Source organism: Bos indicus, chromosome 7 (genome assembly GCF_029378745.1).
Source record: "Bos indicus isolate NIAB-ARS_2022 breed Sahiwal x Tharparkar chromosome 7, NIAB-ARS_B.indTharparkar_mat_pri_1.0, whole genome shotgun sequence".
Lineage (NCBI taxonomy): Eukaryota > Metazoa > Chordata > Mammalia > Artiodactyla > Bovidae > Bos > Bos indicus.
The window spans coordinates 46,956,922-46,976,749 of record NC_091766.1 but is presented as its reverse complement, the minus strand read 5'-3'; the positions used below and the strand labels follow the sequence as shown (position 1 = coordinate 46,976,749).

The following is a 19,828-nucleotide window of genomic DNA, read 5'->3' as shown; positions in this document are numbered from 1 at the left end:
TCAGATCTTCGTGTGTTATGCATGATTCTATCCCATCCCAGTTATGACTGAGCTACTCTTGTTATTCCCGTATTGCAGATGAGGAAACTGAGGCTTGCATTTCCCAGGTGGCACTAGTAGTAAAAAACAAACAAATAAAAAACCCACCTGCCAAAGCAGGAGACCTAAAGATGCTGGTTTGATCCCTGCATAGGAAAGATCCAGGGATCCCTGGAGTAGGAAATGGCAACCCACTCCAATATTCATGCCTAGAGAATCTCATGGACAGAGGAGCCTGACGGGCTACAGTCCATAGGGTTGCAAAGAGTTTGACACTACTGAAGCGACTGAGCACAGCACACAAACTGAGGCTTCCTGACAATCGGTGAAGATAATAGAAGCAGGTAGTCTAACCCCAGAAACTGAATTCTTATCACGCTATATCATCCCTCTCAAAATACGTGTGTGTATTTTATGGACTATTGTACATCTGTTTTAAATATTATCCATCTATTTTCATTTTATAATGTTATTTTAGTAACATGGAAAATGTTCGTTACACTGTTAACAACAGGATATGAAACTGTCTAGATAATATGAGTAAAACCTCTTAAAACATTTCATCTATGCACACTGAAAAGGAAGAAGAAATACACGAATGTATTAATGGTGACTGTACTTGGTTGGATGGCTAAACTCTTTCCCTCCACATTCAGACAATCAGGATGAACTCAATGGCTTTATATCTGCATGTCTCCAACCAGATGAGCTGGGTTCTCACCTCAGCATGGCCTGCATTCCACCTGACATCTGCCCCCAAACAGGGAAGCCAGAGGCCTCTAGCCCCTGCCTTCAGTATGGAGCGTGGTCTCTCACAGACCCCCATTGTCACCACCCAGGAAGTGGACTGGCAATTCTGGGGTAAAGCTGCAAGCCATGAGCAATCCCACAAGCCCCGCACAAGGCAGCTTAAATTTACCCATCTCAGCACAGTTGTCAAGGAGAGTGGGCTTGGCTCAGAGCAGAGACCACAAGCTGGCAGCTAACCACTAGCCCACACTGTCTAGTCCACACAATGGTCTGGGCTACATGGTGTTAATGTTGGTTTGCATTTGACTTTGGTTTTGATTGAATTATCTGACAATTTCCAATTAAAAGACCCTGGGAAAATCTAGCTCTCTGCCTTCTTTTTTTTTTTAAGATCCAGGCTGTGTGGCAATAGTCGGCTGGAGCTGAGTCGAAGCCACCCCCTTAGAGAGGATTTGGGCAACCTGCAACTATTTCCCATTACTCCCCATTGCCTCCCAGGCACCAAGGCTAAATGACTGCATTTCTAATACCAGAGTGACATGGAAAGTAAGCATGTTTTGTTTTTCTATAAGAAGGGGGAAAATGAAGCACAGGCTCGGAGGGCTGCAGGTGTTCAAACAATGGAAAAGGGTGCATTCTCCAGGCACCCGTGCTTACTGATGCTTCCTGCCTGGGCCCAGCGAGTCTACCCCCTACCTTTGGCCTAGAGGGTTTCTGAGGAACAAGTGAAAGAAAAACCACATCCTTCCTCTACTTCTGGAGGGATTCCGGGCAGAAAGAACTGCCTGATGACCCACCACCTGCCTCCCCTGCTTTTTCCCCAGTAGTTGATCCTGCCCAGCACCCACAGTCACCAAAGCCCCCTCTCTCAAGCATCTGAGGGGATGAGGGAGGTAAGGAAGAGTGGCCATGCAGAGAAGAGCTGCCCAAAGCCACAGAATTCAGACCCACCCCTTGGAGCCCACGGGCTGCACCCACTACTTGAACAATGTCATTTTAGAGTCAAGTTCCCACTTCCCTTCCCTCCCTCAAAGTTTGCAATTGGTTTTGTATATGATGATTCTCTGCAAAGGCCCAGATGTTACCAAAGTCGCTGCAGCCTCAGCTTCTACAAAACCCTGGGGGCAGAAGCAGAAACAGCATCAGTGGTCCTGAGTCACCTGCCTGGGCCCTCGTCCCAGCTCCACCCCCGATTTGGGCAGGGACCTCGGGCAGGCAGTGGAATCTCCCTGTGTCTCTGTCTCCCCTTTGTAAACGTCCAGGAACTTGGTTTCCGTGACTATTAAACACCATGAGCTCTTTACACAGTGCCTGCCGCATGGTAAGCTTGAGTAAACACTGGCTCCTTGCCCCCATGGCCAGGAGTGTTCTGCCTTAGTCCAGATTGGAGGTTCTAGGGGCACAGCCGAGGGGGACCCTCCAGCCTTGGTTTCTACCTTCTCTCCACACACTCAGGTCAACTCCTTTGTGTTTGCACTGTCAGATAACCCGCTGGGACCAGGTGCTGATGACTTCGAGCTTAGAAGGGCTGAGAAAAGTTTTTCTGTGTGCAGGGCCTCCCCTGGTCTCTTTTTAAGAGCCTTCCCTGAATTCCCTAAAGGCTAGCTTCCTGGCACCTTGGAAAGGACAGAACAAGTGCATTTTCATTTTCTGTTGCTGCCTCAAGGGGTTTGCTTAAGAACCGGTTTCCTTCTGGTATCACAGATAAACTTACAACCTGGGCCATGGTCCCCATCCATACAGGAGTAGGATGAGATGCTGGGGAAGAACAGAGCCGCACGTTCCCACATCCTCCCTGCTCAGAGGGCTTATCCAGCTAACAAGGGCTCCACAAGAGTCTTGACGTCCCAGATGGCAGTTCTAGGGAGTTCTGCCCCAGGCCCCCAGGGCCCAGGCGAGCAGGCACAGGTGGCCCTCAGTGTGGCCTTGAGCAGGTGCCCAGTCCTGACCTCCAGGCCCTCTTTTGACCCCTCTCACCACCTTCCCCAAAGCCCTTCCTGACCCCCAGCCTGGCTGAGAACCTCCTCCACTCTCCCCCACCCTATCTGGAGTGGCCCAATGCCTGTCTGCCTGTTTGCTGGATGGAGAGCTGCAAGAGGAACAGGACAGAGTCTTCTGTCCACCACTGTGGTCTCAGCACTTAGCCATAGGCCTGGCACACAGCAAGTGCATAACTACTGTGTATCGGGTAAATGAACCTCACACTGTCGGGGGGATGTTAAATGGGGCCATGCGTAAACAGCACTTAACACAGTGTCAGGACACGATGAGCACTTAGCAGCTTTGGCAGCTGCTAACAGAGGCTGCTCCGCTCCCTAAAAGTCAGGCTCCTGCACACCCAGGGGTGGGGCCTTTCTTGGGTCTGGCTATTCTGGAGCTGCTCCCGTCCTTCCTCTAGTCGCGGAGACTTCTAGTCCGGCTTCAGGACTCCTGTAGCTCAGGTCTTAGCCTGCTAAGTCAGCCACCATTCTAGAACCCTCTTCAGGGAAAGTGTAGGTGGGCGAGGGAAGAACAGAGGATGGAACCCACACTGTCAAGAAAGTTCACCGATGAACTTGTCTCCGAATGTCCCGGCATCCTGTGTCCCAGCACTCTCCCTGGGTGTCCAGGCTGGCTGGGGGCCCTCACAGGTACACATGCACACCTGCCCCGCTCTCCTCCCCTTCCCGGGATGAGGCGCCTTGGTTGTGAAGTGGGCAGGGCTGCCCCCATGAACCGAGGAGCCCCATCACTGAGACTCATCCAACACGTGGACCCCAAAGAGCTCCAAGCCTTATGGAGAGAAACCTACTCTGCACCCTAGACCAACACAACTTTGTGAAAGTAGACAGGAGAGCACAAAAAACCAGCCTGGGGGTCAGGACTCCTGCACTCTAGGCCTGCTCACAATGCCCCTTCATTTCTCTACATTTTTGCTTCTGCTTCTAACACAGGACCATATCAGTGAGCTTCGAACTCTTCTCAGAGGTGCAACCCTTTGGTCAAACTGAAAGGCACCAAGACATGACTCAGCGTGTTAGGCAGGTGGGGGTGCGGATGCCCCTGCGCTGCATCTCCTCGGTGGCCCCCAGGGGGGCACGCTCCGTGACTCTCTGGGTGAACCATCTCAGTGTTGCCCTGCATCTCTCTGCATGCTCACAGGGACCGTGGGCCCTGGGGCACTGAGCACCTAGCAGCTGTGACTCCTGTTCTTGGGGTAGGAGGGGCCCCTGTGAGGAGCAGCAGCACCATGCTTGGAGTGTGTGCAGACCTGCCCTGGACACCTGCCCAGCTGAGCAGGGAGGGCAGGTGAACCAAGGAGCCTGGGTAGCAGTCGGGGGAGGAGAGGCACTGGCCCAGGATGCTCCTGAGTGACATTCTGGGGCTTCAGCCATGGGCCAGCACAGCTGACTCCCCACCCAGCCTCTGTGGGCAGAAGGCTCACAGGGAGGCCACTTAGAAGGTGGCCAAGCAGAGGGGTCTTATCCACAACATCTGTCAGGTATATATCTGAGGTCACAGGAAGGACCAAGACGCAGTCCTTCCATCATACAGATAAGGAGACTGAGGCCCAGAAAGGGATGGTATCTTCCCTGAGGAGGCAGAGTAAAATGAGAGCCAAGGACCAAACTCCAAGGTATTGGAATTTGTCTAAGAGCCCCCAGCTCATCCTTTCTCTACAGCTGGCCCTTTCTGTCCACACAGTAAGTGCCTTCTTGTTCTTTCCAACCTCCTTTATCAAAACTGGTCCCAGGAGAAGAGGCACGCACCTCTTTCCAGCAGGGAGGAGATATCAGCTCCAGCTCACCATGGGGCAGAGTAGCTAGCTACACAGAGATAAGAAATGAAACTCTAATGGAATGTGGATGGCACGGTGGGGGCACCCACTTCATGAAGCAGCAGCCAACCCAGCTCAAGGCCTCCTGGCTGCACTCCTTGGTGTGAGGGGCAGGTGTGGTTCTGAGACCTGGACAGTCACACAGGGCCCCTCACTTGACTTAATGCTCTGCTCTTGCCCTTTTAAAATTCTTACTAATTTGAAATCAAGATACTATTTTTGTTTCACGCCAGGGGCTACAATCTATAAAGCTGGTGCTGACTGGCCAGTCATGAACTGTGTGTCCTTGAATAAGTATCTCAACCTCTGGGAGCCTCAGTTTTCTCATCTGCAAAATGGAAACAACCACAGCTCCCGCCTCAGGAAATTGTTCTGAGACGAATTAAGAGAACATATGTGGGGCTCTTCACAAACGTCTGGTACATAGTAAACCCTTGACCAATGAGAGTTACCACTATCAATAAAAATGATTTGACATAGATGCCCTGCTCCATAAAAAGGATATTAACCAAATCCCAGATCTAGGAAGCCATGAGAGGGTCACAGGTGCCCAGACACCAGGCCACCTCCCCGGCCTCTTACCTTCCTGAAATGGCTGTGTTTGCATCTGCAGCCGGATCTTGATGAGGTCCACGGGAGCACCCAGCCCGACAGAGACCACGCCGGCCACCATGCTGGCCAGAAGCAGGTCAGACAGCACGTGGGGTGGGCCAGCCTCAGGCTCCTGGCACCGGTGGTGGCTGAGGAACCTCTGTGTGTTGCTGAAGACCCCAAACACCACCGAGTTGTAGACAGCGATGCTGGCAAGGGGGAAGGACATGCCCTTGAAGAAGCCAAACACCTGTGGGGAGACCCAGGAGGAGGACGCATGAGGGCCTATGCCACCCCTGGAACAGACCTTGCCCTCCTGGAGCCCATGGCCTGGTAGGGGAGACACCACAGGAAAAGCAAGCCAGTATATCGATGGAAAGAATAAGAGGGTGCTGATGTGAAAGGAGAAACAGGGGAGCAAGAGAGCATCCTTGCCCTGAGGAGGAACTGGCTTCTACATGAAGCTGTTTCTTGAGCCATGGTGCGCTGGGCCTGGGACCTGCATTTGTCACCAGAGCGGCAGGGTTCCTGTGGCCGAGGGCAGCCCATGGAGGCCCAGTGGGCAGTGGGCTTGCCAAGCACCACATGCTCCCTGCTCATGTGCCACTCCAACAAAAGCATTCTCTGGGCACGCGCCAGGCCCTGCAGGACAAGAAAGAAGCACTTTACGCCTGCACTGAGCTCACAATCTGGAGGCGGGGTAGGAAGGGATCCAGGCAGACAGACTGACAGGCAAGTAAAATATAATGTGCTAAGTCTGTAGTGGTGGGGTGTGAAGGGTCCACAGCCCTGCCAGGGGCACCTGGGCCAGCAGGTAGCTGGGTGCCCCTGAGCATGTGCGTTTGTTGGGACAGAGCTGGAGGGAGAATCCCCGAATGAACAGCATGAAAGGCTTCTGTACACACATCCTGCATTCTCAGCAGACACCACAGATGTGCCACTGAGCCTGGAAAATTCCAGAGGCCCTTGGAGGAGTCAGGGCCACATACAGGGCACCAAAGGTGAAAAAGCACTGGGAAGCAATTGTAAAAACTCCAGGCTGTACTCAAGCCAGTTCAGCCTGACCTGCATGCCTGCACCCTGTTTACAAGAGCCTGGACACCACCTCACACAAGCGTCCACACACGCATGTGCATGCAAACACACATGCATGCACTCACCATACTCCAGACTCCTCCTCTACAAGGCCCCTCAGATAACTCGGGACATCGCTTAGCTTTGAACCACCGTGTCTTAGAGGAATGGCAACAGTCCCCACAGAAACCCCAGGGCACATGTCCCAAAAAGGAGAATCAACAGCTGCCATTCAGAGGATGGAGGAGTAGGACAACATTACACCAGAACAGCTAGTGCTGGGTTTGCAGGGCTCACCCTGAGCAGACCATCCAGAGAATCAGAACAACATGCAGACACAAGACACACTTCAACCAAGGAGAAGAAACTCCAGGTGCAAGCAGGAGACTCCTGAGCTCCAGGCCACTTCCCAGGAGGGAGCCTGGTGGGGACAGAGGTCAATAAGGGGGTCATGTTCCCAGTGACTCAAGGAAAAGCCCAGTGCTGCCACAGGGCTTACACCTATTTCTTTTTTTTTTTTAATTAATTTTTATTGGAGTGTAATTGCTTTACAATGTTGTGTTAGTTTCTGCTCTACAGCAAAGTGAATCAACTATACGTACACATATACCTACAATTTTTTGGATTTCCTTCCCATTTTAGGTCACTACAGAGCACCGAGTAGAGTGCCCTGTTCTATGCTGGAGGTTCTCATTAGTTATCTATTTTATACATAGTAATGTGTGTGTGTGTGTATATATATATATATATATATATATATATATATATATATATATATATCAATCCCAATCTCCCAATTCATCCCACCCCCATTTTATCTCCTGGTATCCATATATTTGTTCTCTGCTTATGCCTATTTCTTTAAACTAATAGTTCATTTCATCCTAACTTTTAAAATTTATTGACAATTCCCCAAGGAGGAGTCTTGGAAAGTCTTCAAAAAGCACATACTCATTCTCAAGAATGGCACCTGATGCTTCTACAAAATCTGTTACTCAGATTTTCTCCTCTGCAGAGAAAACCCCTGGGTCCCCTGGTCTGGAGTGACGTGTGATACAATCCTGCTCTGGGTGCCTGGGACCAGAAGAATCACCCCACTCCCACCCCTCGCCCCACTCTGGGATAAAGGGAGCTCGTGAACACATGGCCTACCTGCCACTCCTCTGGTTTTGAAAACCTGACAGGTCACCCTGTTTCTGCAGGAATTTTCCACTCCATGTTCCTAAGTGCCTCAACATTTCTCCAGAGAGATGACGCACAGTTTTTTCCCTCAATACTATTGCACCCGGGGACAGGGTTAAGTTTAGGTAATACATAATATTTGAGGAGTGGTGTGAGATGAACAGGGAACACTGAGCCAAAGGTGATGAGTGTCATGAACAGGGGGTGAGGACGTGACTTTGGCCCTTAGGAGAACCTTCCCGCCAGGAGCACTTACACTCTCCCTCCTGTACACCGTGCGAATGCAGCTGAGGGTGCTCCCGTAGCCAGAGCCGGCCTGCAGGCGAGCCTGCGGAGAGAGGCAAAGGCAAGGGCCTGAGGGCTAGGCGGAGACAGGTCATGTCCCCACCACTCCCACGATACTGGGCTCCCAGCACAGGGCCCCAGAGAGGGGAAGGCCTGCCCCTGTGACCCCGTCCCAGCCTGGCTGGCCTTCCGTCTTCTACCTGCACCGCCTCCCTACACATCCCATTCACCCCTTGCTAAATACAGCAGGAGGCCCCTCGAGCTGAGAGAAGAAGACAGGCCAGTTTGTTGCACAAGAACAACACTGGTTTGGAGACATATGGTTTTGCTGCATCTTGAATACAAGAGCTAACCTGTGGCTCCAGCCTGTCTGCTGTCCAGCACCCTGTCCTCCCAGTACTCCTGGGAGTGGCCTGCTCACCTCACCTCCTGATAAATACAGAACCCCCGTATCTGTCCCCCCAGTGATGCACTGGGCTCCTCGATGGCCTCCTGCTCCCCTGCTCACTCCTTTTTCTGTATCGACACAACATCTTTTCCAAACAACGATGAATGTTTGTCACTGCTGTATCAAGCTCTGCAGAGGCCTCCCTCCAAAATCGGAAAAATCCTACCCTTAACCAGCACCACAGAGGTCCTGGGTGGTGCCTCTGTGGTGCCTCTCACCACCTCCAGGCAATTTCCTCCACATCTGCTGTGCCTATCACTTAACACATTCCTGGACCCTGGACCATCAGTTTCTTCCTGCTTCCAGAACATTCCACCTACATTTCTCCCCTGGAAGGCTCTTTATTCAGCTTCTTCAGCTCATCTTTTGGGCCTGAACTTCAGTGCTCCAGTGATGTGATCTGCCTATCTGTTTTGCTGTTGTTGCTATTCCATCGCTAAGTCATGTCATACTCTTTGTGTCCCCATGGACTGCAGCACGCCAGGCTCCTCTGTCCTTCACCACCTCCCAGAGTTTGCTCAAACTCATGTCCATTGAGTCAGTGATGTTATCTGACCATCTCATCCTCTGCCGCCCCCTTCTCCTTTTGCCTTCAATCTTTCCCAGCATCAGGGTCTTTTCCAATGAGTTGGCTCTTCATATCAGGTGGCCAAAGTATTGGAGCTTCAGCTTCAGCATCAGTTCTTCCAATGAATATTCAGGGCTGATTTCCTTTAGGATTGACTGGTTTGATCTTGCAGTTCAAGGGACTCTCAAGAGTCTTCTCCAACACCACAGTTCGAAAGCATCAATTCTTCAGCACTCAGTCTTCTTTATGGTCCAACTCTCACATCCATACATGACTATTGGAAAAATCATAGCTTTGACTGTATGGACCTTTTATGGTAAAGTAATGTCTCTGCTTTTTAATACACTGTCTAGATTTGTTATAGTTTTCCTTCCAAGGAGCAAACTTTTTTTTTTTTTTTTTTTCATTTCATGGCTGCAGCCATTGTCCACAGTGATTTTGGAACCCAAGAAAATAAAATCAGTCACTGTTTCCACTTTTTCCCCTTCTATTTGCCATGAAGTGATGTGACCGGATGCCATGATCTTAGTTTTTTGAATGTTCAGTTTCAAGCCAGATTTTCACTCTCCTCTTTCACCCTCATCAAGAAGCTTTTTGCTTCCTCTACAGTTTCTGCCATTAGAGTGGTATTATCTGCATTTCTGAGGTTGTTGATATTTCTGCCAGCAATCTTGATTCCAGCTTGTGCTTTATCCAGCCTGGCATTTTGCATGATGTACTCTGCATAGAAGTTAAATAAGCAAGGTGACAATACACAGCCTTGACATATTCCTTTCCCAATCCTGAGCCAGTCAGTTGTTCCATGTCCAGTTCTAACTGTTGCTTCTTGACCCTAATACAAGTTTATTAAGAGACAGGTAAGGTGGTCTGTTATTCCCATCTCTTTAAGAATTTTCCACAATTTGTGGTGATCCACATAGTCAAAGGCTTTAGCATAGTCAATAAAACAGAAGTAGATGTTTTTTCTGGAGCTCCTTTGCTTTCTCCATGGTCCAATGAATGTTGGCAATTTGATCTCTGGTTCTTTTGCCTCTCTGAAGCCCAGCTTACACATTGGAAAGTTCTTGGTCCACATAACTACTGAAGCCTAGCTTGAAGGATTTTGAGCATAACCTTGCTAGCAGGTGAAACGAATGCAATTGTACAGGAGTTTGAACATTCTTTGGCATTGCTCTTCTTTGGAAATGGAACAAAACTGGTCTTTTCCAGTCCTGTGGCCAGTGCTGAGTTTTTCAAATTTGCTGACATATTGAGTGCAGCACTTTAACAGCATCGTCTGCTAGGATATAAAATAGCTCTGCTGGAATTCTGTCACCTCTGTTGGCTTTGTAGGGTATTTGGGTTCCCCCTGTGGAACAGGGCCATCTTGTATTTTCCTTTCATCCCTGGAGCAGAGCATGGCCCTGGCACTCGGCCCTTTGCACTTACTGACTGAGGGGCTGGAGAATGAGATGATGGCGTACTCTAATGGAGGCTGACTCCGCTGACTGGGGTATCTGTAGACAGGCAGAGGGTCTAAGTAAGGCCACAGAAAAGCCCAGGGCATATTCCACCCTGGGCCTAGACCAGAGCAAAGATCTGTCAGCCCTTGAGGAAGTTGACACCCATGCCAGCAGCACAGCTCAAGCCTCTAGGTTCTCCAATTGCAACAGGAGCTAGCACATAATATGCACCTACTGCATACGTGGGGAAATACTGGGCATCTTATGGAACTTATCTCACAGAATCCCACAAATGCTATGAGGTGTGGATATTATCCCCATCTCACTGATGAAAAAACTGATTCCCTGTGTAGGTTTCTGATTGCTGCCATAACAACATATGATAAATTTAGTGGCTTAAAACAATGCAAATTTATTTTCTTACAGTGTTCTCGCTGGTCTATAGAGAGCTGAGCCCTGATTAGAAAACCCTGGTCACACTGCATCAGACATAAACTTTAAGCATACCAGGTGTGCCAGGAGCCCGCAGTGAACCCTGACCCCAGCCCTGCTGCCCCAAGCAGCCAGCCTGGCTCTCCCACCTGTAGGGTGGAAGTCTCTGCCCCAGGTCAGCAGCCTGGATCCTTCCAGCTTGGCTCTTTCAGGGGGAGCCTGGGGACAAGTCGCTTGTCTGCATCACCGCACTCCAGCACGTGTGTTCTTTAGGACAGAAAGGCTCGCTCACTGCTCTACCCTCGCTGCCAACGTGACAGTCTTCATGACAGCCCCACTGGGGGAAGGGGCTCACAGTCCACTTTATAGATGAGGAAACTGAGGCTTGGCGAGGTTCAGGGAGAAAACACAGAAAGTGGGAACTGGACTCCAGGCTATTCTGACTCTAGGACTCTGGCCCAGACCTTTCTCAGTGAATAGGAACTCTAGAGTAAATGCCAGCCAGAAGGAAAGAAAATGTTCTAGAGAGAAACAAGGGCCCCAGGCCAGCCCCGGGCTGGACTCAGAGGCCAGCCATGGAAGGTGGCATCATCAGGCTGGTACTCTCAACAGAGAGGTTCTTAGGTGGAACAAAGACTAGATTTTATGTGTTGGGAAAGCTTCCCTGTAGAGGTTCAGGGGGACGAGTGGAGAAAAGGAGGAGAGTCTTATCCTTTACAGCTGACATGTGGCACAGGGTGGCCAGGCTTGCCACGCCAGGGGCAGGAGATGAGGATGGGGCTTCCAAACAGGCTCTACCAGCCCCTGACCAGGCTGTGGGTGAGGGAAGGATACTCTATCAGGGAAACACACTGGCTGTGGTTGCCTGGGTCAAAAACATGGCTGTTAGATCTGCAGGGGCAGGGACCGGACTTGCTTTGTCCACCACCTCTGCCCTGGAGAAAGCATCCAGGATGTGTTTGATACATGAGCAAAAGGCTGGGCTTGTGTGAGGGAGTCAAGGAGCCAGGAAATACCTTCACTATTTAGACATAATGTAGGCTGACCTCCCCATCAGAAGAGAGCAGGCCTGGGCTCTGATGGAGAAGGGGCCCAGAGTCACATGGGGAGGAAGATGGGGAGAAAGGGGGCCGCAGCGGCCCCTGGAGGAGGGCCTGAGAGGTTCCTCTTTGTGCACAATCCTGGCAGAGCATTAGATACGCACGTGAAAGTCAAGGTGAGGAGGCACTATTAGTGGCCACCTTCTCAGGGTATAACTGTGAGTGCTGCTTAGCAAGGGGACGGGAGGCAGGGGTAGGGGTGGAATCACATGTCCCTTTGTAGCACCTCACTTCTCAGTGCTTCAACTTGTCGTGACCTGGGTGAGCCCTTCCCCTTTCTGGGCCAGTTTCCACACCTGTAGAACAAGGGGCGTGGGTGATTCCAATGCTAAGGGGCTTTGCTGGCTCCATCAAGTTACCGTGGCTTCCTGTTCCCAACCTAGGTCCAGAGTCCTAAGCTGATATTCAAGGCCTACAAGGATTGACTGACCACCTACCCTTCCTGGATTCTGATCCGTAGCTGCTTTCAGAAACCTGAGGCATCGGCAAAACTGGCCATGTTGGCCTTTCCTAAGCGTGACCCCCAGGCGGCCTCCCCACTTCAGTGCCTTTGCCGTTCTGTTCACCGTGCCTGGGATATCTTTTCCAATCGCCTGACCTTAGAGGCTGGTTCAGATGCCACTTCACACTGGAAGCCTTTTCTGGTTCCTTAGTTTCACAGAGGCTTGCAGGAGAACACTCCCAGTGCCCTCACCCCCTCCCCTGAAGCTCCTGAGAACCTAGAGGCAGAAACGGAGCATTCATGAAAACAAAATCACTGCCAAGCAATGAGGGTAGAGCATTCCAGGTCGGGCCTCCTAGCTCTCCACCCCCATGGACTGGCACAGAGAGCTGGCCCTGGGCTGGCGACCTTCTGGGGATCAGAAACAGCAGGCACACTACTGGACGCAGACTAGCTCCAGGCCTCTTTCCAAAAGGTAGTGGTGACATGGCTACCATACCTTGACTGTATCCAGAGGGTGGCCGACGATGACGCTGGCTGCACCTGGGGATCAAGAAGACTTGCTGGTTACTCAGCCCCTGGACTTCGAACTTGCACCAGCTGTTCGAAGACAGAACAGAGGACCCAGGCACTTACATTCACTTGCTCAGTCCATGCCCAGTCATCAGAAGGGACCCTCAGGCATGGGCTCACACACAGAGCAAGGCAAAGAGAATGGAGTAAAACTTGGGCCTTGCCTCCAGGACAAGTACGCTATAGAAAGGGAGGTAAAGGTGCTGGGATAACTGGGTATCAATGCAAAAGAATAAAGTTAGACCTCTCCTTCATACCATATAGGGGCTTCCCTGATAGCTCAGTTGGTAAAGAATCTGCCTGCAATGCAAGAGACACTGGTTTGATTCCTGGGTCAGGAAGATCTGCTGGAGAAGGGATAGGCTACCCACTCCAGTATTCTTGGGCTTCCTCCTGTGGCTCAGCTGGTAAAGAATCCACTTGCAATGTGGGAGACCTGGGTTTGATCTCCAGGTTGGGAAGATCCCCTGGAGAAGGGGAATGGCTAGCCACTCCAGTATTCTGGCCTGGAGACTTCCATGGACTCTGTAATCCAAGGGAGTCACAAAGAGTTGGACATGACTGAGCGACTTTCACTTTCATACCGTAGACAAAGTTAACTCAAAAGAAACCAAAGACCTATCCAGAAGCACTAAAATTATAGAAATCATATACTAAAACATAGAGGGAAATCTCCATGACAATAGATTTATAACAGATTCCGAAAGTAGATTAGTGGTTGCCCAGAGGGAGAGGAATGGAATGGGGTTTCACAATAAATAGGTGTGAGGGATCTTACTGGGGGATGAAATGTTCTAAAGCTAACTTACAGTAATGGTTGCACCACCTAGTAAAATTACTAATAATCACTAAATTGTACACTTGAAGTGAGTGGATTTTATGATATGTAAAATAACCTCAATAAAGTTGCTTTAAAAGTAACCATATAGCATTTAGGGGCTTCCCAAGTGTCACAGTGGTAAAGAATCCACCTGCCAGTGCAGGAGACACAGGAGATGTGGGTTCAATCCCTGAGTCGGGAACATCCTCTGGAGGAGGAAATGGCAACCCACTCCACTATTCTTGCCTGGAGAATCCCATGGACAAAGGAGCCTGGCGGGCTACAGTCCATGGGGTCACAAAGAGTCAGACACAACTGAGCAACTGAGCACACAGTGTTTAAACAGCACCTGCTGCTGCTGCTGCGTCGCTTCAGTCGTGTCTGACTCTGCGAGACCCCATAGACGGCAGCCCACCAGGCTTCCCGTCCCTGGGATTCTCCAGGCAAGAACACTGGAGTGGGTTGCCATTTCCTTCTCAAATGCATGAAAGTGAGAAATGAAAGTGAAGTCGCTCAGTTGTGTCCGACTCCAGCGACCCCATGGACTGCAGCCTACCAGGCTCCTCCGTCCATGGGATTTTCTAGGCAAAAGTACTGGAGTAGGGTGCCATTGCCTTCTCCGACAGCACCTGATACTTATTAAGTATTCCCTGCTACTACATTCATCTTCATTTCATGGAAGCAAAACTCTGTTGACGTAAACAAAGTAAGACCAATCTCAGAATAAAGGATGACCCACTACTTGCCATGTGAGGTGGAGAGAGTCTTTGTGTCATCAGAGATTTTGAGCCACTCTGGTAGCCTCACCCACCAGGACATTTCTCAAATTACACCCGGGGCAGCCCTACTGAAGTTGGTCAGACTACTGAAGGGGCAGTCAAGGAAAGTCTCTCCCTCTCAACAGCTGAAAGGTTGTCTGAAGAGGGCCTGGGTGTGCCCACTGGGTCTCTGGGCACAGCCCCTTGACTGGTAAATTTAGCCCTACCCAAGGGAGCCTGTGCAACAGAACTGTCCCCAGTGAAAGAAATTACCTCTGCTTGGGAGGGTGAGAGACAGGAGCCCTACAGCCACCTGTGGGGGACAGACATGGCCTCCTGCTAGGTGGGAGGGGCCACCAGAAGAGGAACCCCCCATTCCAGATGCTGTTTCTGTTTTTCCCTTTCCTACAAGTCTCCTGGTCTCCACACCTAGGACACTTGGTGGGGCACAAACACGATGGCCACAGCCTTTACCTAAGCATGTCAGTATTTTACTCTGTCTTTGGGGAGCGGCTGCATTCATCAACATTTCTTTTCTGATGATCCTCTTGTGTGCATGCATGCTAAGTCACTTCAGTCCTGTCTGACTCTGCAACCCCATGAACTGTAGCCCTCCAGGATCCTCTGTCCGTAGGATTCTCCAGGCAAAAATACTGGAGTGGGTTGCCATGCCCTCCTCCAGAGGATCTTCCCAACCGAGGGATCAAACCTATGTCTCCTGCGATTCCTGCATTGCAGGTGGATTCTTTACCGCTGAGCCACCAGGGAAACCCAATGATCCTCTTAGATGGAGCCAAAAGAAAGACTGTATTTTACTATAAGCGAAGTCTCTCAAACCTCCAATAGCTGAACTAAGAGGAGGGACAGACCGACCCCCTACTGGACAGAGAAGAATGAAGAAGGGAGGCAGTGGATGTGACTCTTGCCCAAGCAAACACATCCAGCAGACAGCGGCTCCAGGAGCGGTAGGTAGGGATAAGCCGGCCCAACAGTGCCAGAGGAGAGGTGTGACAGTTGGCAGCAGCTGAAAACCGTAAGGGTTTCCCGTCTGGCAGGGGGCGTCTGCTGCCGGTACTGGGTCCCCAGCTCTGCGCTCCAGCTCCCCCAACAGCCGGACGCCCGAAGAGCCAGCCTGACCGTGGTGCCGGGCTCCGCATCCTGCGCGCGGAGCGTGCGGTGGTCAAGCGCCACCCTCACCTACAAGTTCCCAGGAGTGCCCAAATGCAGGTGCGCATCGGGGCGCCGAAGGGCGTGTACACGCTGGGATGCTCCATTGGCTGTCCACTTTGATGGGCGGTTTAATCATTACGGATCAGGATCAAGTTTTGTAAACCCGAAGTTTGAGGCAATCGCAGGCTCCGGAAGAATCTGAATGGGGCTCGCGGCAGTAGGCGAGGAGCCACAAGACCAGCCTGGCGGCGGGCGGCGCGCGCCTGGGTAGTGTGTGGGCAGTAGCTGAGCTCCCGAATCAGGCACCGCGTGGAGACTCCGTCCGTGCAGCGCCCGCCGCCTCGCTCTCTTCCTGTCGCGCAGAGCTGTCCCAGTCCACACTCACCTCTGGGGGTCCCTCCATCCCTCCCGTCCTGGGGTGCGCTCACCTCCGATCCAGCCCGCGACAAAGTCTTCCAGTTGGAAATTGCCCATGGCCCCGGCCGCGGCGCCTCGCTTTCCCGGAGCTGGGTCAGTGCCCATTCAGTGTCTTCTGGACAGGACCTGCGGGCAAGCGCGCCAGACGGGTTAAGTCAGGGACACGGATTCCCTGCAGGCAGGTCCTCCTCCACACCGGGCTGCCCCACTCCCCGCTTCGGGTGCCCGCGGGCGGCTGACATCACGCCCCCAGTGGACCTTAAAGGCACAGAGCGCGGGCCAGTGAGGGAGTATCCACCTGCAGTTATTCACGTCTCTGAGACACTGGAAATTATTTCAGGGACGTTTTTCAAACGACAAGAGGTAAAGAGGAAGGCCCTATCTGAGGTCGGGAAGTATTTGATTACAAACACAAAGGTCACTCTGTGACTGAATTATTTAGCTGGATGGACACATCTTCTTTTCAGCTAAAACAGAGCTGAAATAATTGTAATTGAATGTCCAACTATCAGGGCTTCCCTGGTGGCTCAGTTGTCAATAATCTGCCTGCAACGCAGGACTTACAGGAGAGACAGGTTTGATCCCTGGGTTGGGAAGATCCCCTGCAGAAGTGAATGGCAACCCACTCCAGTATTCTTGCCTGGAGAATCCCATGGACGGAGGAGCCTGGTGGGCTCCAGTCCATGGGGTCGGAGTCGGACACGACTGAAGCGACTTAGCATGCACACACATCCAACTATCAACTAAACCGGAAGTTCTCAATTCTGTGAGCTGATCGAAAGCCATGGACAGCTTCGCAATAAAATACAAAGGACAATTTTCCATAACAACTTTAGCAGTCAGGGGCTCTATCCTGCCCCACCTTCCACATCTTTCGCAAGCCCCCAGGTTTCAAAATCTGGTCTGTTCCTGAATCACTGAAATAATGTGTGGAAAATACCTAGCCCAGGTGGGCTCCAAATCGTCTCTAAATACTATCTTAATAATGTCCAACATGTCCTGAGCACTGAAATCAGGCATCTTCACTGTGCCTGGGCTTACTCCTACAGCAGCCCTATGAAATAGGTGTTACCACTATCCCCATTCCTAGGAAAATGACTGTATGCCACATAAATTGTACATAGATTTTAATCTTTTAGAAAACTGGTCAAATTAGGAGATGAAAGTTGTCACACCTGAATATAAGTTTAGCGGTGCATGGACGGATTTGAGCTTATTCCCAAAGACCTGGCTGCCACAGTGGACCACCCAGGGGAGAACCCACCAGATTTGAAGGTCCGGCAGCACCCCTGGCTGAGGGCACAGAGTCCCCTGCTGAGAGCACCTGGGCCAGGTAGGAATTTCTAAGGCCCTGGAAACTCTCAGCCTGTCCCTGGCCAGGCCTTCAGGAGGGGTGAGGTGAGCCTGGAAGTTTCCTCTGACTGCTGCCTAGACATGACGTCTGGGTGGCCAGGTAGCAAGCACACAGTGCCTCTGGAAGTGTGAACCTCGAAGGTCCCAGAAGCTACTGGTGCCTCACCCCCAAGGCCATCTGGACCAGTCCCCGTCCCCAGCAGACAAGCAGGCCCAAACCCAGCTCAGCCACCTTGACTGAGACACTTCCTGCCAACCCCGAATGTACACCCCTTTGTCTCTGCCCACACGCTCCAGACAAGCCCATGGAGCCCGTGCTGCCTTGCCCTGAAGACATGCTCAAGCCAGAGTCCATGCACAGTCTCACTTTCTCCTCACAGGAGCTGTGAGGAGGCACTGGCGTCACCCCAGCGACGGTCACTCTTAGGTGTCAACTTGGCTGGCGACAGTACCCAGTGATTTAATCAAACACCGATCTAGGTGTGGCTGTGAAGCGAATTTGTGGATGTGGCGGCCAACTGATTTTAGGTCAGGGAGTTTATCCTTGATAAATGAGCAAACTTCATCCAACATGGAGGTTTCCCTGAGGAAGAAATTCCACATGGGAGACGAGTGGTTCCAGCCTCCCAGAATGCCCTGCAGATTTCACATTGCCCAGCCAGACCCTACCGTTAGGTCACAAAGAATCTCCTGCTGGTTTTACTGTGTACACCTGTAAAACAGAGACAAGGCGGCTCATAGAGGGCGTAGGGAGGTTTAATGAGACCCTATCTGGTCAGGGGTCTTATGACCCCAGAGCTGTGAGCTGGGGAGGCATTCTAGGAACAACCTAACAGATTGCTCTTGACCTTTCTGCACACATTTCTCATCCCTCCCACCTTCCTGTCCAGCCCCTTGCCTCAAAATGGCAGTGGGGTGCTCATGTCTCCCAGGGCCTGTGCTGAGCCCCATCAGCCACGGACTCTCTATTCCTTGTCCATCTCCAAGCAAGGATGCTTACTGTCATCCCAGCTGTGTCCCACTCAGTGCCCTGGGCCCAGAGACAGCAGGACCTGGAGGTCCAAGGTCATGTCAAACTCTGCAGGGACCCAGCTCCCTCCAGGCTCAGGCTCAAGCCTGCACTGTCCAGCCTGAAAGGCGGGGGTGGGGGGAGACAGTCATCTCTCTCTCAGTCCCACTCTGGAGGCAGGTCTTGTACCCAGCCAGGCTCCAGCTGGAAGTACATGCTTACTAGAATCATGATCTAGCTATGTGGAGTGAGGGCTCCCTGGCACCCCCAGTGTCCTGCTAGTTCCCAGCAGGGCACCTGGCCTTAGCACCTGAGGTTGCAGGAAATGGCAGGGGGTAAGGTCTGGGGGAGGGGCCTCTGCTGGGCCCAGCCTTTCTCCCCCACACACAGTGATGTCACATCCTCCAGGCCAGCATGGCACAACGGCTGCCCAGGGCTCCCTCCTCCAAAGCAAGACAGAGTCTGCCACTGAGGCTTGATCCTAAAAGGGCCGAGACAAGTGAGGGCTGCCAGTAGCAATCAACCAAACTGTGCCCCACCATGCTTGGGACACATGCCAGGGCAGTTATGAGAAATCAAAGGTCTCCAAAGAGTGGTCACTTTGTGAACTCACCTTGGAGCCCATCCACGGGTGGCAAGGCTGCCAGTTTCCCCAGGTCCACTCTTTTGGAGGACCACCCAGCAGGTGCTGGGGGAGGGGGTGCTGTCATTCCCTCAGTCCCTCAGTTTGGCACCAAACAGGAAGGTCCCGAGTTGGCAGGCAGAGGCCCCAGAGCCCTGGGACAGCCTCCTGAGCCCAGAAAGCAGCTGCTTGAACTGCTAATGAGCTGCAGCAGTGCCAAGGGTGTGAGCTCCTTTCCAGAAGGAAGCTCTGTGCTCCATCCCCAAACGTGGGCCACAGATCTTCCCATGAGGCTCCCCACCAAGGGAGGTGGGGAGGAGCCGGTTCTCGTGGCAGCCGGGGGCTGGCCAGAGAAGCCTAGACCCGGCAGGACGCTGAGTCTGGGCGGGCTCTGGGCTGCTGCTTGGTCCTGGCATCCCTACGCTGGAGCAGTGTTTGTGGTGCTGCCGTGCACACTGTATGCCACCCTTGGGAGAGAGCAGGTAAAGCAACTGAGGCAAAGATGTCAACTCCCTGGGGTGCTAGGGCCAGAAAGATCCCCCAGTTCCTTTCTTCCTCAGCTCCTTCCCCAAAGGTAGCCCCCAGAGCAGCTTCTACCACAGTGGCAATGAGGATATGCAGATGGGCGGTGCTCTGACAATCAGTGGTGCACATCCCATTTCTCACTTGTCCTTTCTAGTCGGCATCAGTCTCTGCTCTCAGGAAGGTCTCTGTCAGAGAGGGGACTGTTTGCCTGAGGCGCCACAGGGGGCGACTGTGAGAACACTGGGCGAGCTGTGTGCCAGGCAGAACTCAGGGAAGGCCCCCAGGATGGGTGCCTCCTGGTTGCACCCTGAGTCTCTCCAGCCTCAGGTCTCTACATCCTCAACAGTCTAGGCCAAGCCCAGGTCCCCTGCCTGCGCCCACCTACTGTACCTGGGCCAGCTGCTGCTCCTG

At 52.1% G+C, this 19,828-nt stretch overlaps 1 protein-coding gene across 2 annotated transcripts in view; it reads right to left on the bottom strand.

The window, feature by feature from the left end:
- Nucleotides 1-16,205, bottom strand: part of SLC25A48 (solute carrier family 25 member 48) — a 43,564-nt gene extending 27,359 nt beyond the window's left edge. Inside the window, exons 1-5 of one of the 2 annotated variants that reach the window (XM_070793610.1) lie at nucleotides 16,167-16,205; nucleotides 15,920-16,034; nucleotides 12,670-12,713; nucleotides 7,710-7,781; nucleotides 5,189-5,447 (exon numbers count right to left, since the gene is read on the bottom strand). In XM_070793610.1, the coding sequence (XP_070649711.1) occupies nucleotides 5,189-5,447; nucleotides 7,710-7,781; nucleotides 12,670-12,713; nucleotides 15,920-16,013 (469 nt within the window). In that variant the 5' untranslated portion in view covers nucleotides 16,014-16,034; nucleotides 16,167-16,205. Of the gene's footprint in view, nucleotides 1-5,188; nucleotides 5,448-7,709; nucleotides 7,782-12,669; nucleotides 12,714-15,919; nucleotides 16,147-16,166 lie in introns of those variants that run through there. The other variant, XM_070793612.1, reaches the window with a different exon arrangement.
- Between the last annotated feature and the right edge of the window lie 3,623 nt (nucleotides 16,206-19,828).